This window comes from Pongo pygmaeus, chromosome 19, assembly GCF_028885625.2.
Source record: "Pongo pygmaeus isolate AG05252 chromosome 19, NHGRI_mPonPyg2-v2.0_pri, whole genome shotgun sequence".
Lineage (NCBI taxonomy): Eukaryota > Metazoa > Chordata > Mammalia > Primates > Hominidae > Pongo > Pongo pygmaeus.
The window spans coordinates 78,509,308-78,525,169 of record NC_072392.2 but is presented as its reverse complement, the minus strand read 5'-3'; the positions used below and the strand labels follow the sequence as shown (position 1 = coordinate 78,525,169).

Here is a 15,862-nt window from a genome sequence, read left to right as displayed (position 1 = left end):
TCGGGAAAAAGCTGGAACCGGGCACCTGAGCTGAATCCTGAAGAAGGAATTGGAGTCAGCCAGGCAAAAAAAGGGGTAGAGATGGGCCTGGGCAGGCTGCAAATGAGCCTAGGCCTGGAGGAAACACAGCAGGGAAGGTGGGGACCTCTAGCAACTGGTGCTACTGGAGCTTAAAGTTCAAGGCAAGGGGCAAGGAGTGGCAGGAAATAATAGTGGAAGCACAGGCCGGTGAGGGACTGTCTCTTGTGCCTGGTTAAGGGCTTAGACTTTGCCCTGCAGCCAGCAGGGAGCTCTGAGGTGTGAATCAGGAGAGCCTCTGTTCCGGGAGGCTTACGCATGGCTAGGTTTATGTTCTCTGTGATTGAACCCCCAGCTGCCCTCACTCTCCTTTGGGGTGGAGTAAAACAATTCACCTCTCTTTGCTCCTCCATTCTCCAGCCCATCTGGCTGTCCTGTCTCCCTCTCTTGTCTGGAATTGGTTCTGACACCTGTAAACTTCACCTTGGAAAGTTCAGTCCTCAAATCCAGACAGGGTACTGATTCCAATCCCAGAGCTTTCTGGGCTGGGAGTGGGGTGGGGTGGGAGCTCTCAATGGAGCTGTAAGAATGCAGCTTGAATCCAGGAGGCGGCGGTTGCAGTGAGCCAAGATTGTGCCACCGCACTCCAGCCTGGGTGACAGAGCTAGACCCCGTCTCAAAAAGAAGAATGCAGCAAGGCCCTGAATGGGCACCATAAACAGGGGCACGCCCCAGGCCACTTCTCAGTTCCTGCCCAGCCTCTGAGTTGCCTCTGTGAGTGCACAGTTGTGAGAACTGGGTTATCAATGTTTTATTATTATTGATAAATATAATTAATGTAATTGACCCACCCGTCTGGGGCACTAAATACTTCACAAAGTACTTTCAAGAGCATTTCCTCATTCAGTCTTCACTACAATTTCCGGAATGGACAGAGCAGACATTTTACACCCAGGAAACTGAGGCAGAGAGGTAGTGTGACTTTCTGAAGGTCGCCCAAGGGGCTAAAGCTCAAGAAGAGGCCACTTCTAACAGGTACTTCCCCTTTCAAGGAGTTTACGGCTTAGTGATGATGTCACAGTCGGCAGAACTTACGTGATTTTAAAAAATCTTTGTTGTACAAAATTTTGAGGCTGCAGAAAAGTTTAAAGAAAGTAAAACAAAAACAAATAAACCCCTATAATCGCACTGCCCAGAGGGGACCTCTGTTACCATTTTGGAAGGTTTCTGAAAACACAAAATTCCTCCTTTCTCCTCCCGCAGGTGGACGACCCCCCGGAGCCCGTGTACGCGAACATAGAGAGGCAGCCCCGGGCCACTTCACCGGGTGCCGCTGCAGCCCCCCTTCCCAGCCCGGTGTGGGAGACGCACACGGACGCGGGCACCGGGCGCCCCTACTACTACAACCCAGACACGGGAGTTACCACCTGGGAGTCGCCCTTTGAGGCTGCCGAGGGTGCCGCCAGCCCAGCCACCTCCCCTGCCTCGGTGGACAGCCACGTGAGCCTTGAGACCGAGTGGGGCCAGTACTGGGATGAGGAGAGCCGCAGGGTGTTCTTCTACAACCCGCTGACGGGCGAGACGGCCTGGGAGGACGAGGCCGAGAACGATCCCGAGGAGGAGTTGGAGATGCAGCCGGGCCTGAGCCCTGGCAGCCCCGGGGACCCGCGGGTGAGGGGCAGGGCCAGAGTGGGCGGTTCTACCTCTGAGCGCCTCTGATCCCGCCTCCTGCTCCCAGAGGCCCAGGGACACACGGGTGAGGGGTGGTGATGGGTGGGCGGGGCTACCTCTGAGAGCCTTTGACCCCTTCTCCTGCTCCCACAGACCCAGGGAACCCAGGGTGAAGGGCGGGGCTGGAGTGGGCGGGGCTACCTCTGAGAGCCTCTGACTCCACCTCCTGCTCCCACAGACCTAAGGACCAGAGGGTGAGGGGTGGGGCAGGATGGGTGGGGCTACCTCTAAGCGCTTCTGACCCCTCCTCCTGTTTCTGCAGACCCAGGGACCAGAAGGTGAGGGGCAGGGCTGGAGTGGGCGGGGCTACCTCTGACCCCGCCTGCTCCCGCAGCCCCAGGGACCAGAGGGTGAGGGGCGGGGCCAGGGTGGGCGGGGCTACCTATGAGTATCTCTGACTCCACCTCCTGCTCCCACAGCCCCAGGGACCAGAGGGTGAGGTGCAGAGCAACCTCTGAGCGCTTCTGACCCCGCCTCCTGCTCCCACGGCCTCAGGGACCAGAGGGCAAGGGGGTGGGCCTGGTCCAAAACTGCGGGGCTGGCAGGCAGTACTGGCACTCAGAGCCTCTGACTCCACCTTATGTTCCCCGCAGCCCCCCACTCCCGAGACGGACTACCCCGAGTCACTGACCAGTTACCCCGAGGAGGATTATTCTCCCGTGGGCTCTTTCGGTGAGCCCGGCCCTACCTCTCCCTTGACTACACCCCCCGGCTGGTCTTGTCATGTCAGCCAGGACAAGCAGATGCTCTACACCAACCACTTCACCCAGGAGCAGGTAGGGGCAGGGGGCAGATGGGCCCGGACAGCCTCAGAGTCCTCCCCACAATCTTCCTCACTAATAGGTCGCCTCAGTGCTCTAAATTGCAGCTCCCACACAGAGCCTAAACCAGCCAAACGCAGTCACCTGCACCTGCCCCTCCAGACTCCCTGGTGCTGTCTTGGAACCTGGTTAGAGGGAACCTTTTCCTCCCCTCTCATGAGCTGGGCTGGAGGCCCTGACCGTTCCTCTCCCCACAGTGGGTGAGGCTGGAGGACCCCCACGGGAAGCCATACTTCTACAATCCAGAGGACTCCTCTGTTCGATGGGAGCTGCCCCAGGTAACAACCTGGGGAAAGAGGGGTGTTGGGGAGAGAGGAAGAGATTACATACGGCTGTGTCTTTCTCCCCAGGTCCCTGTCCCTGCCCCTCGAAGCATCCATAAATCCAGCCAGGATGGTGACACCCCAGCCCAGGCCAGCCCTCCAGAGGAGAAGGTAGGGGAGGAGCCATTGAGGTCCTGGCAGGACCACCACAGAAGCAGTGGGGGGCTTCTGGAGGTCCTGGGAGGAGGGACTTGGTGGGATATATCTGTCTCCCCCATAGGTCCCAGCAGAGCTGGATGAGGTTGGGAGCTGGGAGGAAGTCTCTCCTGCCACAGCTGCTGTGAGGGTAGGCATCACCCCCTACCCCCAGCCAGGTGGTGGGGCTGGCGAGGAGGGTTCAGTGGAGACACGGGCCCAGACCATAGAGAGTGGCAGCTGAGCAGGTGACCAGCCTCTACTCCCCATAGCTCACCCCTTAACTACCCACTCTTGCACCTGCTCTCTCTTCTCTCTCTTAGACCAAGACCTTGGACAAGGCAGGGGTGCTCCATCGCACCAAGACGGCAGACAAGGGAAAGCGGCTCCGGTGAGAGCCCATCTACACTCAGGCCGGGGCAGGGTGGACCTTGGTGACGATGTTCACTGAGCACTTCCTGTATGCGAGGCTCTTATTAATCCTCACAACAACTTCGTGAGTGGTCCTCTGTGGACCCTGAGACACTGTGAGATAAAGTGACTTGCTCAAGGTCCCTCGGCTGCTAGGTGTTAGAGTCGGGATTCCAGCCCTCATAATGGGGTACCCTAGCCTGTGTTCCTAAGCTCTGACTTGTTCCTGGGGTAGGAGGGGCCCTCAGCCCAGGACCAAATCTAAGTCCTGCCACCCCCACTTCCCCACCCCTACCTAGGAAGAAGCACTGGAGTGCCTCCTGGACTGTGCTGGAGGGTGGCGTCCTGACATTCTTCAAGGACTCAAAGACCTCGGCTGCAGGCGGCCTGGTAAGGCCAGGCCCTCAGGGCAGGGACCACCCCATCTGCTTTTTTTTATTTTTATTTTTATTTTTTTTGAGACGGAGTCTCGCTCTGTCACCCAGGCTGGAGTGCAGTGGTGTAATCTCGGCTCACTGCAACCTCTGCCTCCTGAGTGCTCCTGCCTCAGCCTCTCGAGTAGCTGGGACTACAGGCATGTGCTACCATGTGCAGCTACTTTTTGTGTTTTTAGTAGAGATGGGGTTTCACTATGTTGGCCAGACTGGTCTTGGACTCTTGACCTCAGGTGATCCACCCACCTCGACCTCCCCAAGTGCTGAGATTACAGGCGTGAGCCACTGTGCCCAGCCCCCATCTGCTCTATCTAATCTGGCTTGGAGATGACCAGGTCTGAGAGAGTGGTCCATGAGTGTCAGAGGAGCTGGGCCTTGGCAGGAAGGGGTTGATACTGGCAGATTCACTCCAAGACAAGTAGTTTTAGCCCATTGGAGATGGGGAACAGTCTTGAGGGTGGCCAGCTCCAGCCTGGAGGGCAGGGAGGCTGGGGGCGGGCGCACCTGCTTGCAGGGATGCAGACTGCACTCCTTTCCTGTCCTCCCCTGGGTGGGTGGGCAGCAGTGGACATGCCAGCCAGCAGGCTCCATGGTTAAGAAGCATCAGGGTCTCCGCATTCAGGAACCCTTGGGGCTTTTTTCCCCAGAGTTGTTTCCTGGCCATGCCAGTGACCCCATCCTATTCCTAGGGTCGGAGTGCCACAGCAGACACATCTGAGCTGAGGGCTCCCTGTGACCTTCCTCCCTCTCCCACAGAGGCAGCCTTCCAAGTTTTCCACCCCTGAATACACAGTGGAGCTGAGGGGGGCCATTCTCTCCTGGGCCCCCAAAGACAAATCCAGTAGGAAGAATGTGCTGGAGGTGAGTGGCAGAGTTGGGGAGAAGGGGGAAGGGGTTAGTGATGCCTGCCAGCCCTCCGACAACTATTGACCTGGAAATGACCTGGGGGTTTTTGACCCTTAATTCCCTATGAGCCAACACTGAGTGCAGCTTTTGGCTGTATTATAGACGTAGGAATCTAGAGCCAGAGAGGTGATACTGGTGCAGTTGTTGGCAGTGCTCTGGGACCCTTACTGTAGGCAAGCCCCAAGAAGGAGGACCTGGGAAGAATTGGGGCTACCATTCTCAGGGCTCAAGGCCAACGCTGCACCCCCGCCCCAGGGGACCTGTCCTGTATTTCTAACATCACAGATTCTGCAGTTCCCTCTCCAGGAGCTGAGTTAATAATAATCCTTGCCCTGGAGGGTAGTGAGGAGTAGGGCCTCCGGGAGAGGAAATTCTCATGACTAGAATGGCAGCCCTCGTCCCAGCCTGAGAGAGACAGGAGGCTCCCTGTCCCTGGCTGCTTACTGTGACAGGCCTGGTTGGGAAACATTTTTCTACCCAGATCTCCTTCCCTGCCCCTGAGCCAGAGCCCCATTTCCGACTGGACTGCATCCCCAGTGAATAAACTGGGGCAGTGGAGAGGACTACCACGCTACCCCCGCAGGAAGGGAGAGAAGACCCAGAAAGGGTACTCCCAATGCCACATCCTTCACTGTCCACGTGTTGTCTTGTTTTTAAACTACTCTTACCCTGACCTCAGTCCCTAGAAGGTTTGAGGCAGAGCACAACAGAAACACACGTGGTGAACTGGCAAATTCACTGAAAAGCCAGGACCACGAAAAACAAGTAAGAGATGGGACTCAAGATGGAGAGGAATTAGGGGGCAGATGATGTATGGGTGCTAAGGTGGTGGTTACTGAAGAAAATTTAGCTCCGACTTTCCTGCTAGGTAAGGTGAAAAGAGAGGGGCTATCAGGTGCATGTCTCTTTGTTTTTGAACAAATAATAAAACCCACCCAGATGTTGAGGGAATCAAAGCTTTTTCCTAACCCTTCACTCTTAAATTTCATGTGTGTAGCTCCATGAACATGGGATCTGGAAGCACAAGGCAGGTACCCTGCAAAACAGCTCCAGGGAGGTTTAATTCAGGATCCGGGGCTGCTTCAGGTAGCATCATTATGATGAAGGCCAAGAGCATGACCTCATGTCTAAGCTCGGAAAAAGCAATTCTGCAAGGAACCTGAGTGTGTAGTTTCCTGATTATTCACCAAGCTCCATTCAGTTCTGGAGCCAGGATATCTACAAAGCGAAGTTGGAAAACTGGTTTCATCTCATGAGCTACTCTGATGAGTAGGTCTGGAGTCTTGTGGGATTTTGTTTTTGTTTTTATTTTTTGTTTTTGTTTTTAGAGACAAGGTCTTGCTCTGTTGCCCAGGCTGAAGTGCAGTGGCACGGTCATAGCTCACTGAAACCACAAGCCCCTGGGCTCAAGCGATCTTCCCACCTAAGGCTTCCAAGTAGCTAGGACTACAGGCGCGTTCCATCACATCTGGCTAATTTTAGTTTTTATAGAGATGGGGGCTCACTATGTTGCCCAGGCAGGTCTCAAACTCATGGCCTCAAGTGATCCTCCAGCCTCAGCCTCCCAAAGGGTTGGGATTATGGGTGTGAGCCACTGTGCCTAGCCTGGAGCCTTCTTGAGAAGAATTCTGAAGCCTTCTATGGGCTTGGCAGGATAGAGTTCTGTGATCAACTAACAATATCTGCTATGGTGTTAAATTGAGGAGAGACATCACCTTTATTATTATTATTATTATTATTATTATTATTATTATTATTATCCAGAGTCTCACTCTGTTGCCCAGGCTGAAGTGCAGTGGTGCAATCTTGGCTCACTGCAACCTCTGCCTCTCGGATTCAAGTGATTCTCCTGCCTCAGCGTCCCGAGTAGCTGAGACTACAGGTGCCTGCCACCATGCCTGGCTAATTTTTTTGTATTTAGTAAAGACAGGGTTTCACCATGTTGGCCAGGATGGTCTCAAACTACTGGCCTCAGGTGATTTACCTGCCTTGGCCTCCCAAAGTGCTGGGATTACAGGTGTGAGCCACCATGCCCGGTCTGAGACATCACCTTTGCTAGTCATGTTTCTCCCCTGACTTTGAGGGATAGGGATATCTTTCAAACAGTTCTCAATGAAGGTCATCACTGATGGACTTTTGATGACAATTTCAGAATAGGGCTTTTTGAGTTGTCTTTGCCGGCAAGGACTGGAAGGCAGGTGCTGCTCAGGCCAGTGGGAAGGTGGGCAGGCCTGAATGGAAATCACAAGCCCCTGCCTCCTGGTTGACTGCTGACCATCCTCCCTCCATGCAGGGTGGCCTGTAGGCAGCTCCAGGGTTTTCTTCAAGAGACAGCCCCAAATTTTATATCATTGAGGATGGATGGCTTTGTTGGGCCCAGGAAATTTTCACAGCAGGTCTTCCTAGTCACCCCAAGTTACAGAAAACTTCAGCAACAGTCCCCTGAAAGCTGCTAGCATTTGCCTATGCAGTCAGCAGGATAAATGTTTTGTTTATTTGTTTGTTCTTAGAGATAGGGTCTTACTGTGTTGCCCAGGCTGGAGGGCAGTGGCTTGATCATAGCTCACTGCAGCTTCCAACTCCTGGGCTGAAGCGATGCTGTCGCTTCAGCCTCCCGAGTAGCTGGAAGTATAGGTGCACACCAGCAGGCCTGGCTAATTTTAAAAAATTTTTCTAGATATAGGGTCTCACAATATTGCCCAGGATTGAACTCCTGATCTCAAGGACTCCTCCCATCTTGCCCTTCCAAAGCACTAGGATTATGGGCATGAGCCGTTGTGCCTGGCTGGGGGTGAATATTTTGTGAAATACATTGCTATGTAACGATACAGCTTTGCCCTCTATATGAAACTTGCAAATACGAACTGATTATGTTTTGAGAGAGCTGCCAAAAGTCATGGCTGTTGTTTTAGAAGTGTTGTCAAGCCATTCTCTGGGATAATCTTGAGCAGGGCTCTTGTCTGCTTTGATTAGAGTGAGGCTGTGTTATCTGCCTCTTGAAGGTGCTCTATCCTTTGCAGGGGAGGGCTAGGGGATGGGATATGCCATTTTCTTTTCTTTGAGACAGAGTGTTTCTCTGTTGCCCTGGCTGGAGTGCAGTGGCGCGATCTCAGCTCTCTGCAATCTCTGCCTCCTGGCTTCAAGCGATTCTCCTGCCTCAGCCTCCCGAGTAGCTGGGACTACAGGTGCGTGCCACCAGGCCCAGCTAATTTTTTGCATTTTTAGTAGAGGCGGGGTTTCACTGTGTTAACCAGGATGGTCTCCAACTCCTGACCTCATGATCCACCCGCCTCAGCCTCCCAAAGTGCTGGGATTACAGGCATGAGCCACCGCGCCCAGCCTCTTTTCATTTTAAAAAGCAGTTTAAATAGTCTGCAAGTATAAGTTTAAAAGGACAGCCGAAGATAGTCCATTCCAATTCTAGAAGTTGTGTCCTGGGGTCTGAGACAGTTTCTGTTGTCTCTGACTCTCGCTGAACCGAAAGGGCAGGGTTGGTGTGAGCTGTTGCCGCCAAACATTCACATTAACCTGGAACACTGGGTCCTCAGAGCCAGAGGCTGATAAGGAATCCATCTAAGCTGCCATCCAACTCAGAAAGGGCTTTGAGCATCAGTCCTGTGGTGGCAAGTTTCCCTCTGGTGTTTTGTTTGATTTCTGCTTCATGATGAAGCAGGCTAACAGAAGATGTGTTGCCCAGGCTGGAGTGTGGGAGGTGGTGGGGACTCCTGGCTGCAGAAGGTGGGACAACGTTTCTGAGTCCTCAGTGTGTGTATGGGGAGGGGCAAGGGGAGACCTTGCTTTTACTGGGATCAGCCATGATTGGCTTTCAAATCCTCTCTCCCTATATTCACTGTTGCTTCTAGTAGACAGGGGTCTCAACATAGGAAGCTTCTGGGTTTTTTTTTTTTTTTTTTTTTGAGACGGAGTCTTGCTCTGTCGCCCAGGATGAAGTGCAGTGGCGTGATCTCGGCTCACTGTAACCTCCACCTCCCGGGTTCAAGCAATTCTTCTGCCTCAGCCTCCCAAGTAGCTGGGATTACAGGAGCCCCCCACCATGCCTGGCTAATTTTTGTATTTTTTAGTAGAGACGGGGTTTCACCATGTTGGCCAGGCTGGTCTCAAACTCTTGACCTCATGATCTGCCCTCCTCGGCCTCCCAAAGTGCTGGGATTACAGGTGTGAGCCATCGCGCCTGGCCTCACATAGGAAGTTTCTTTCACCTAGTTTGCAGGCCAGTGCTCTGCATGAGGCCTGCCATGTTCTGTGGCTTGCAGGGAGGCAGGATGGGGGAGGGAAGGTGTACCAGACAATTGAGCCATGTAGCTCTGTGCTCATCACTCACTAGCTGTGTGCCCATGAGGAAGCAGCTAAAACTTGCTGAGCCTCAGTTTGCTCATCTGTAACACAGAGATGCTGTCAGCCACTGCTTTATGTGAGGCAGAAGATCCAAGACTTGGCCTGGGGTGAGGCCCTTGCTCCATTAAGCTCTGAGTGCCTGGGGTCAGGGACAGGTCACCTCTATCTCTGTACCTACCCCCAACTAGGGCCGACCCCCAGGGCAGACCCAGGGTACCAGAGATGACCCACTGACTTGTGTCCCTCCAGCTGCGGAGCCGAGATGGCTCCGAGTACCTGATCCAGCATGACTCAGAGGCCATCATCAGCACCTGGCATAAGGCCATTGCTCAGGGCATCCAGGAGCTGGTAAGCAGAGCCCAGGGCCTCTAGGGGTGGTGGGGAGGGGGTGGCCATTATGAGTGGGGCCCTCTGCTCAGGCTCAGGGAGCGCTAAGGTACCAGTGGGTAATGCAAATGCAGTCCCCACTAATGGCTAGGATGGCAGGGTAGCCTGCTGAAGAAACTGCCTTCTGTAAGTCTGTGAATCCAGCTCTGGGGCTGGCCCTGCAGGAAGACTCTCCAGGTGAGGGTAGGGGCACATTCTAAAGGAATTTCCCATTTCACACGAGGCAGAAGGCCAAATAAATACTCTGCAAGCCAACCAATGGCAGGCTGAAACTAGCAGATACAATTTTAAAGGATTGATTTCAATAGTCGACCATTTTTTTAAGGCTCAAAATACCAATTGCATAAGTAGAGCTAGGACAGGGGCCCTCTGACAACTACTGACCTGGAAATGACCTGGGGCTTTTTGACCCTTAATTCCCTATGAGCCAACACTGAGTGCAGCTTTTGGCTGTATTAATAGAGGTAGGAATCCAGAGCCAGAGAGGTGATATTGGTGCAGTTGTTGGCAGTGCTCCGGCCACAGCTGGAGGTGCAGGCTCAGAACTGGGAGCCACGTATTGAGCAGAATGCTGACCTAGTTAGAGGAGCTGAGGAAAATAGAGAAAGAAGGTACCAGGTGGGTAGGAGTCGCCAGGATAGGAAGGGGTGTGGGAGAACAGGATGACTGTGTCTGCACCTTAAGGGCTCCATGCAGCTAAGGGAGGTGAATGTTCTCAGGCTCACTGGTGGAGGTAAGGAGAGTTAACCTGGTTAAGGGAAGAGAGGACTCTTCGCTGAGGGTCTCCAGGCCATGCCTGTTGGGAGTGCATTTCGGGTCCCTTGCCCCATCCTGGAAGGACCCGCAGCTGGCTCAAGGCCCCGCCTCTCTGAGGCTATGGGAATCCAGTCCGCAGAGCTGCCCCCAGAGGAGGAGAGCGAGAGCAGCAGAGCGGACTTCGGGTCGAGTGAGCGCCTGGGAAGCTGGCAGGAGAAAGAGGAGGACGCGCGACCGAATGCAGGTGTGCGCAAGGCAGGATGGGGTGGAGGCTCCAGGAGGCCTCTCCTGGGGAATGACGATTGCTGGGGCCTGCCTGGCCTGCCCTGGCGCTGCCTCCTGACTCAGTCCTGCCTTTCCCCGCGTCAGCCACGCCCGCCCTGAGCCCCGGGGGCCTGGAGAGCGACGTGAGCAAGGTCCGGCACAAGCTCCGCAAGTTCCTCCAGAGGCGGCCCACACTGCAGTCGCTGCGGGAGAAGGGCTACATCAAAGGTACCCGAGGCCTGCGGGGGGCGGGGACCCGGGGACCGGGACGGGGCGCAGGCTGGGCAGGAGCTGATGAGCCTCTGCCCTAGACCAGGTGTTCGGCTGCGCGCTGGCCGCGCTGTGTGAGCGCGAGAGGAGCCGGGTGCCACGCTTCGTGCAGCAGTGCATCCGCGCCGTCGAGGCCCGCGGTACGTGCGCTGCGGGGGTGAGGGCGGCAGGCAGGGGGTGCCCGCAGGCCTCCTGCCAGGACTGCAGGCTGGAGACCTCTGGATGGACGCACGGTCCAGGGGGAAAGTACGGGAGGCCCCGAGTGGGAGTCATAGCAGGGACCCGTAGCCCCACTCTACCCCCATCCTTGAACCCGGTATCAGCGCCTCCCTCTGGCCCAGGGCTGGACATCGACGGGCTGTACCGCATCAGTGGAAACCTAGCCACCATCCAGAAGCTACGCTATAAGGTGGACCACGGTGAGGCCCGTCCCCAACCCCTGCCCCAGTGCCTGAAGGCGCGAGGGGTACTGACTTCCCTCCGTCCTCCTCCTTTCCTCCGCCACAGATGAGCGCCTTGACCTGGACGATGGGCGCTGGGAGGACGTCCACGTTATCACCGGAGCCCTGAAGCTCTTCTTTCGGGAGCTGCCCGAGCCCCTCTTCCCCTTCTCGCACTTCCGCCAGTTCATTGCGGCCATCAGTGAGCACCTGGGGCAGGTGGGGCGGATGGGGTAGGGGCGTGGCGGGCCACCCCTTTAGCAGGCTCCCCTCGCCCAGCCGACACCCCCTACCTCCCATTCCGACTCCCTCCCTCTAAACCTTCCCTCACCCAGAGTTGCAGGACCAGGCCCAGCGCAGCCGCTGTGTGCGTGACTTGGTGCGCTCGCTGCCCGCCCCCAACCACGACACTCTGAGGATGCTCTTCCAGCATCTCTGCCGGTGAGCCGGGGGGGCCGCGCGGGAAGGGGGAGGCAGGTCCCGGCTGGAGCCCCCAGAGCCTCCCCGCAGTTCGGAGCCCTGAACCCACCCACCCCTGCCACAGGGTGATCGAGCACGGCGAGCAGAACCGCATGTCGGTGCAGAGCGTGGCCATTGTGTTCGGGCCCACGCTGCTGCGGCCCGAGGTGGAAGAGACCAGCATGCCCATGACCATGGTGTTCCAGAACCAGGTGGTGGAGCTCATCCTGCAGCAGTGCGCGGACATCTTCCCGCCGCACTGACTGCTGGCCTGTGACTGGGGCGGCGGCCGCGGTCCTGCCACACAAGCTGGGCTGCGGAGGCCACGCAGCCGGGCCTTCTCTCTGGGACCCTCCGCCAGTGCATAGCCGCAGGCCGGTGCGACTTCTGCACCCTCGGTTCTGAGGGTACGGTGACCCCTAGGGGGCAGTTTGCAAAATGTGATTCCTTCCCCCCAACTCCCCATCCCCCACTCCCCTCCCCGTTACGTCCTGTTTGGGGGTTAATTAGGTTTTTTCTCTGTTGCATCGCGCCTACTGTGCGTGTGCGATAGCGTGTGTGGGAGTGAGAGTTTGTTTTCTGGAATGGTAGGTGCTGGGAGGAGGAGTTTGATGGGGGGCTTCCTGGCTGCTTCTGGCCCTCACCTCGTGGAGGCCTTCACAGAGACCCTGTGGGCCCTGGCCCTGTGCTGGCACTGTGCCAGTCCTGAAGCAGCTGTGATCACTTCCCCACTGTGGAAACAGGACTGACCCAGCCTTCGGCGTGGGCGGCTGAAGCTATCCTCCTGAGGCCTCAGGGATGACCTCCTGCCTGAGCCTCTCACAGGCTGGCTGTGGGCCAGTTTCATCTGCTTTCCTGTTGGGGGTCCCGGGCCTCTGCTGTCCCTGACCCACTGGTGTTCTGTGCAAGGCTTCTTCCCATTCACCAAGTGCACACCTTGCGTCTGCCGCTCGGCGTGCAGCAGTTCCACACGCCATCCCATTTCACAGACAAGGACGCTGAGGCCTGCAGCAGCAGTGTGACTTGCTCAAGGTCTAGTGAGTGACCTCCTTCCCCAGAAAAGGCTCCTCCCACACCAGAGTATAGCCTGGGTAGGGGGGAAATCAGTTCTTTCAGCTACCACCCCTCCAACCTTTGGGCCTATGCGAAAAGAAAGGAACTAAGCTGTGTGTGTTCTGTCTGGACCTGGGGAGGCCCCTGAAGGCAAAGAGGGAACCTGTCCCAGCTGTTCTGTCCTAGGGGAGGGGGACATAGCCCTAGCAGGAGCTCCCAGCCCCTCTTGGCACTCTGACACACAAGTACGCCCATTTGGGGCCCGCTTTGCCATGAAGATCTGGGCAGGCCTGCAGGGTGTGGGGAAGGAGGACACAACCTCAAGAAAGGAAGCGTGAACCCCAGGGAACAGCGGGTCCCTTCCCTCCTCAGACACAAGCCATCTCAGCTTGTGGCTCTTGGCCCCCAGCCCCACCCACCCACCTGTTCATTTATTCAACAGACAATGACAGCTGATATTTATTGGACATTTGCACCATGCCAAGCATTCGGCTTGGATTATCCCATTTGTTTCTCACAGCCGGTATTTATTGTCTGCTCTTCTGTGCCAGGTGCTGTGGCTCTGGGCAGGGGCACTGCATGGGCTACCTGCCCTGGTGGAGCTTGTGGTCAGATGGGTGAGGCTGACCCCAGCCCACCCCATTGCCAGCAGGGCCAGGGCAAGAGTACACACAGGGGCTTCATACCATATGTCTAAATATTTAAAAGTTATCAATCAAGCTAACAACCTTTAAATAAAATATGTTCTATTCTCCTACTTTGACAAATGTGTCTTGATAATGACCTGGAAGGCCAGGTTCTAATTTAAACTCCTTTGACTTTTCCAAGTTCCATGCCCAAATGTGGTGGCTGAAGAAGGGCAGGCCCTGGGCTCAGCCTTCCCTCTCATCTTCCCCACCACAGAGCCCTCCTCCCCCAAGCAGAGGCTCACGGGCACATATGTGGACATCATAGTCCATGTGTCCAAACTGCCCATACCCCCTGCAGCCAGCTGCAACTTGGCTACCCCACTGGTGACGTAGTCCCCCTTGAGGGAATGGGCTTGGAGCTATTTGGGCAGGGCATGCTGGGGCCCCATGTATCAGAAGCACGTTCTAAAGGGCGGGTCCAGGCTTCAAGAGGGCTCCCCAGATTCCTCATCCTGTGGGGAGAGCCACAGACACAGGAGCCTTCTCCTGCAGGGGACCCATGGCAGGGACCCCTCTCATTTGAGTCCAAGGGTGAAACTAGACAGACAGTAAGCAGCTAATTACTTGGCTACCACATTTGCACAAGAGCTAGCGGAAGTGTAGAGTGCTCGGAAGGTGTGTCATGGGGTGTGAATGTTGCCCAGGGACCTGAGATGCTTCTGCAGAAGCCACATTTGAGAGAAGCAGTAAAGAATGAAGAGGAGTCGAGCAGGGGAGGGGTTAAGGGAAGGGTGCTAGTCAGTGGGAGTGGCACGTGTAAAGGCTCTGGGGCAGGAAAGCTTGTGGGGAGAACAAAATCTGAGAGAAAACCATTGTAACTGGAGCCCAGAAAACCAGGGAGCATGGGTACGAGGTGAGGCACTGGAGAGCTGTAAGGCACAGAGCGTGTGGGGCCTTAAGGCCAAGGACATTGGGTCCCCAAGACAAGGAGCTGAAAGCCAGGGAGATCTGGAAGGTGTCCGCTCACCATCTCCTTCACCACCCCAGGCTTCTGACCCTGCCAAGGCCTCAGTGGGCAAATAATACAGCAGCAGGCAGAGAGGTCCTAGAATTATCACATTTTTGTCATGAAGGGGAGCTTCAGAAATCACCCACCACCAATGAGGAAACCTCTAGAGAGAACATCATAAGTCACCTGCAGCCACATGGCAGGTTGGTGGCAGAACCTGGCCCAGAGCTTCATTTGCACAGTCTAGGGACCTACCGTGCCCCTCACCAGAAGTCCGAGGCTCAGTCATTCATCCCCAGCCCTGAGCACAGGCATGGTGAGCACTGTAGGTGTGCATCGAATAGGTTTGGAATGAATTGGATTGTTCTGAAACACAAAGAATGTAGAAGTGGTGTCTTCCCTCTTGAAGCTCCGTCTGGTTGGGGAGAGCTATAAAAAGGAGCGACAGTGGCACAGCTGATAAGGGCTGCCACGGGGATCTCTCCCCAAGCCCACTGCCTCTCAGCAGATGCCCTTAAGTCCTCCTGCAGCCTATAGTCTGCCCCTGAAGCTACTCTCAGAAAGGCCATGGTGCCCACTTGGTTGCTAAGTCGGGGGACATGCCCAATCCTGTGCAAGTAAACACATGGACTGTCTGTTGTCCTTCTTGAGACATGGACTGTCTGTTCCTTTGCCTGCAGCAACATGGGGTTTCCTTTTTCTTTTTCTTTTTCTTTTTTTTTTTTTTTGTTTGAGACAAGGTCTCACTCTGTTGCCCAGGCTGGAGTGCAGTGGTGCGATCATAGCTCACTGCAGCCTCAACCTCCCAGGCTCAAACCATCCTCTTGCCTCAGCCTCTCAAGCAGCTGGAACCACAGGCACACAGCACCATGCCTGACCTTTTGTAGAGATGGGATCTCACTATGTTACTCAGGCTGGTCTCAAATTCCTGGCCTCCAGTGATCCTCCTGCCTCAGCCTCCCAAAGCACTGAGATTACAGTATGAGTCACTGTGCCTGGCTTACATGAGTCTTCTCTACCACTCCACCCCTCCCTTCTCAGCTCCCTGTGTGCTCTGCTTGCCCTATAAATGGTGATGCCCCCACCCCCAGATTGTGCCCTTGGCCCGCTGCTCTCTCCCTTCCACCATCCCTCATCCATTCCACCCTGCAGACTCAGCCACCAAGCCTGCACCCGTGTCACCCAAATCTCTAGCACCAGCTTGGAGTCCCGTGTCACCCAAATCTCTAGCACCAGCTTGAAGTGCTCTCTCGCGAGTCCTGTGCAAAATCTACCTGCTCAGGAGACACTTCCATGTGGATGGCTGCCAGACACCCAAAGTGCAACCCATCTGCAACAAAGCTCAAACCACCCCTGCTCCCTGTCTCTGAGCATGGCACCCCCAGTCCCCAGAGTCCCAATCTTCTACTCCTAAATATGTCCCATCCTCCATCAGTCTCCCTCATCTGGGTGATCACAGC

At 55.6% G+C, this 15,862-nt stretch overlaps 1 protein-coding gene across 11 annotated transcripts in view; it reads left to right on the top strand.

Annotated features, from left to right (window-relative positions):
- The window catches only part of ARHGAP27 (Rho GTPase activating protein 27), a 40,006-nt gene extending 26,485 nt beyond the window's left edge, over positions 1–13,521 (top strand). For 4 of the 11 annotated variants that reach the window (XM_063656789.1, XM_054457987.2, XM_054457986.2 and 1 more), the window contains 15 exons: positions 1,282–1,689; positions 2,343–2,525; positions 2,768–3,004; positions 3,114–3,179; positions 3,352–3,419; positions 3,739–3,829; positions 4,630–4,734; positions 9,385–9,483; positions 10,411–10,522; positions 10,648–10,770; positions 10,854–10,952; positions 11,154–11,231; positions 11,320–11,454; positions 11,588–11,693; positions 11,797–13,521. In XM_063656789.1, the coding sequence (XP_063512859.1) occupies positions 1,282–1,689; positions 2,343–2,525; positions 2,768–3,004; positions 3,114–3,179; positions 3,352–3,419; positions 3,739–3,829; positions 4,630–4,734; positions 9,385–9,483; positions 10,411–10,522; positions 10,648–10,770; positions 10,854–10,952; positions 11,154–11,231; positions 11,320–11,454; positions 11,588–11,693; positions 11,797–11,974 (2,088 nt within the window). In that variant the 3' untranslated portion in view covers positions 11,975–13,521. Of the gene's footprint in view, positions 1–1,281; positions 1,690–2,342; positions 2,526–2,767; positions 3,005–3,113; positions 3,180–3,351; positions 3,420–3,738; positions 3,830–4,629; positions 4,735–9,384; positions 9,484–10,410; positions 10,523–10,647; positions 10,771–10,853; positions 10,953–11,153; positions 11,232–11,319; positions 11,455–11,587; positions 11,694–11,796 lie in introns of those variants that run through there. The other 7 variants (XM_054457989.2, XM_054457994.2, XM_054457992.2 and 4 more) reach the window with 4 other exon arrangements.
- Positions 13,522–15,862: the final 2,341 nt, after the last annotated feature.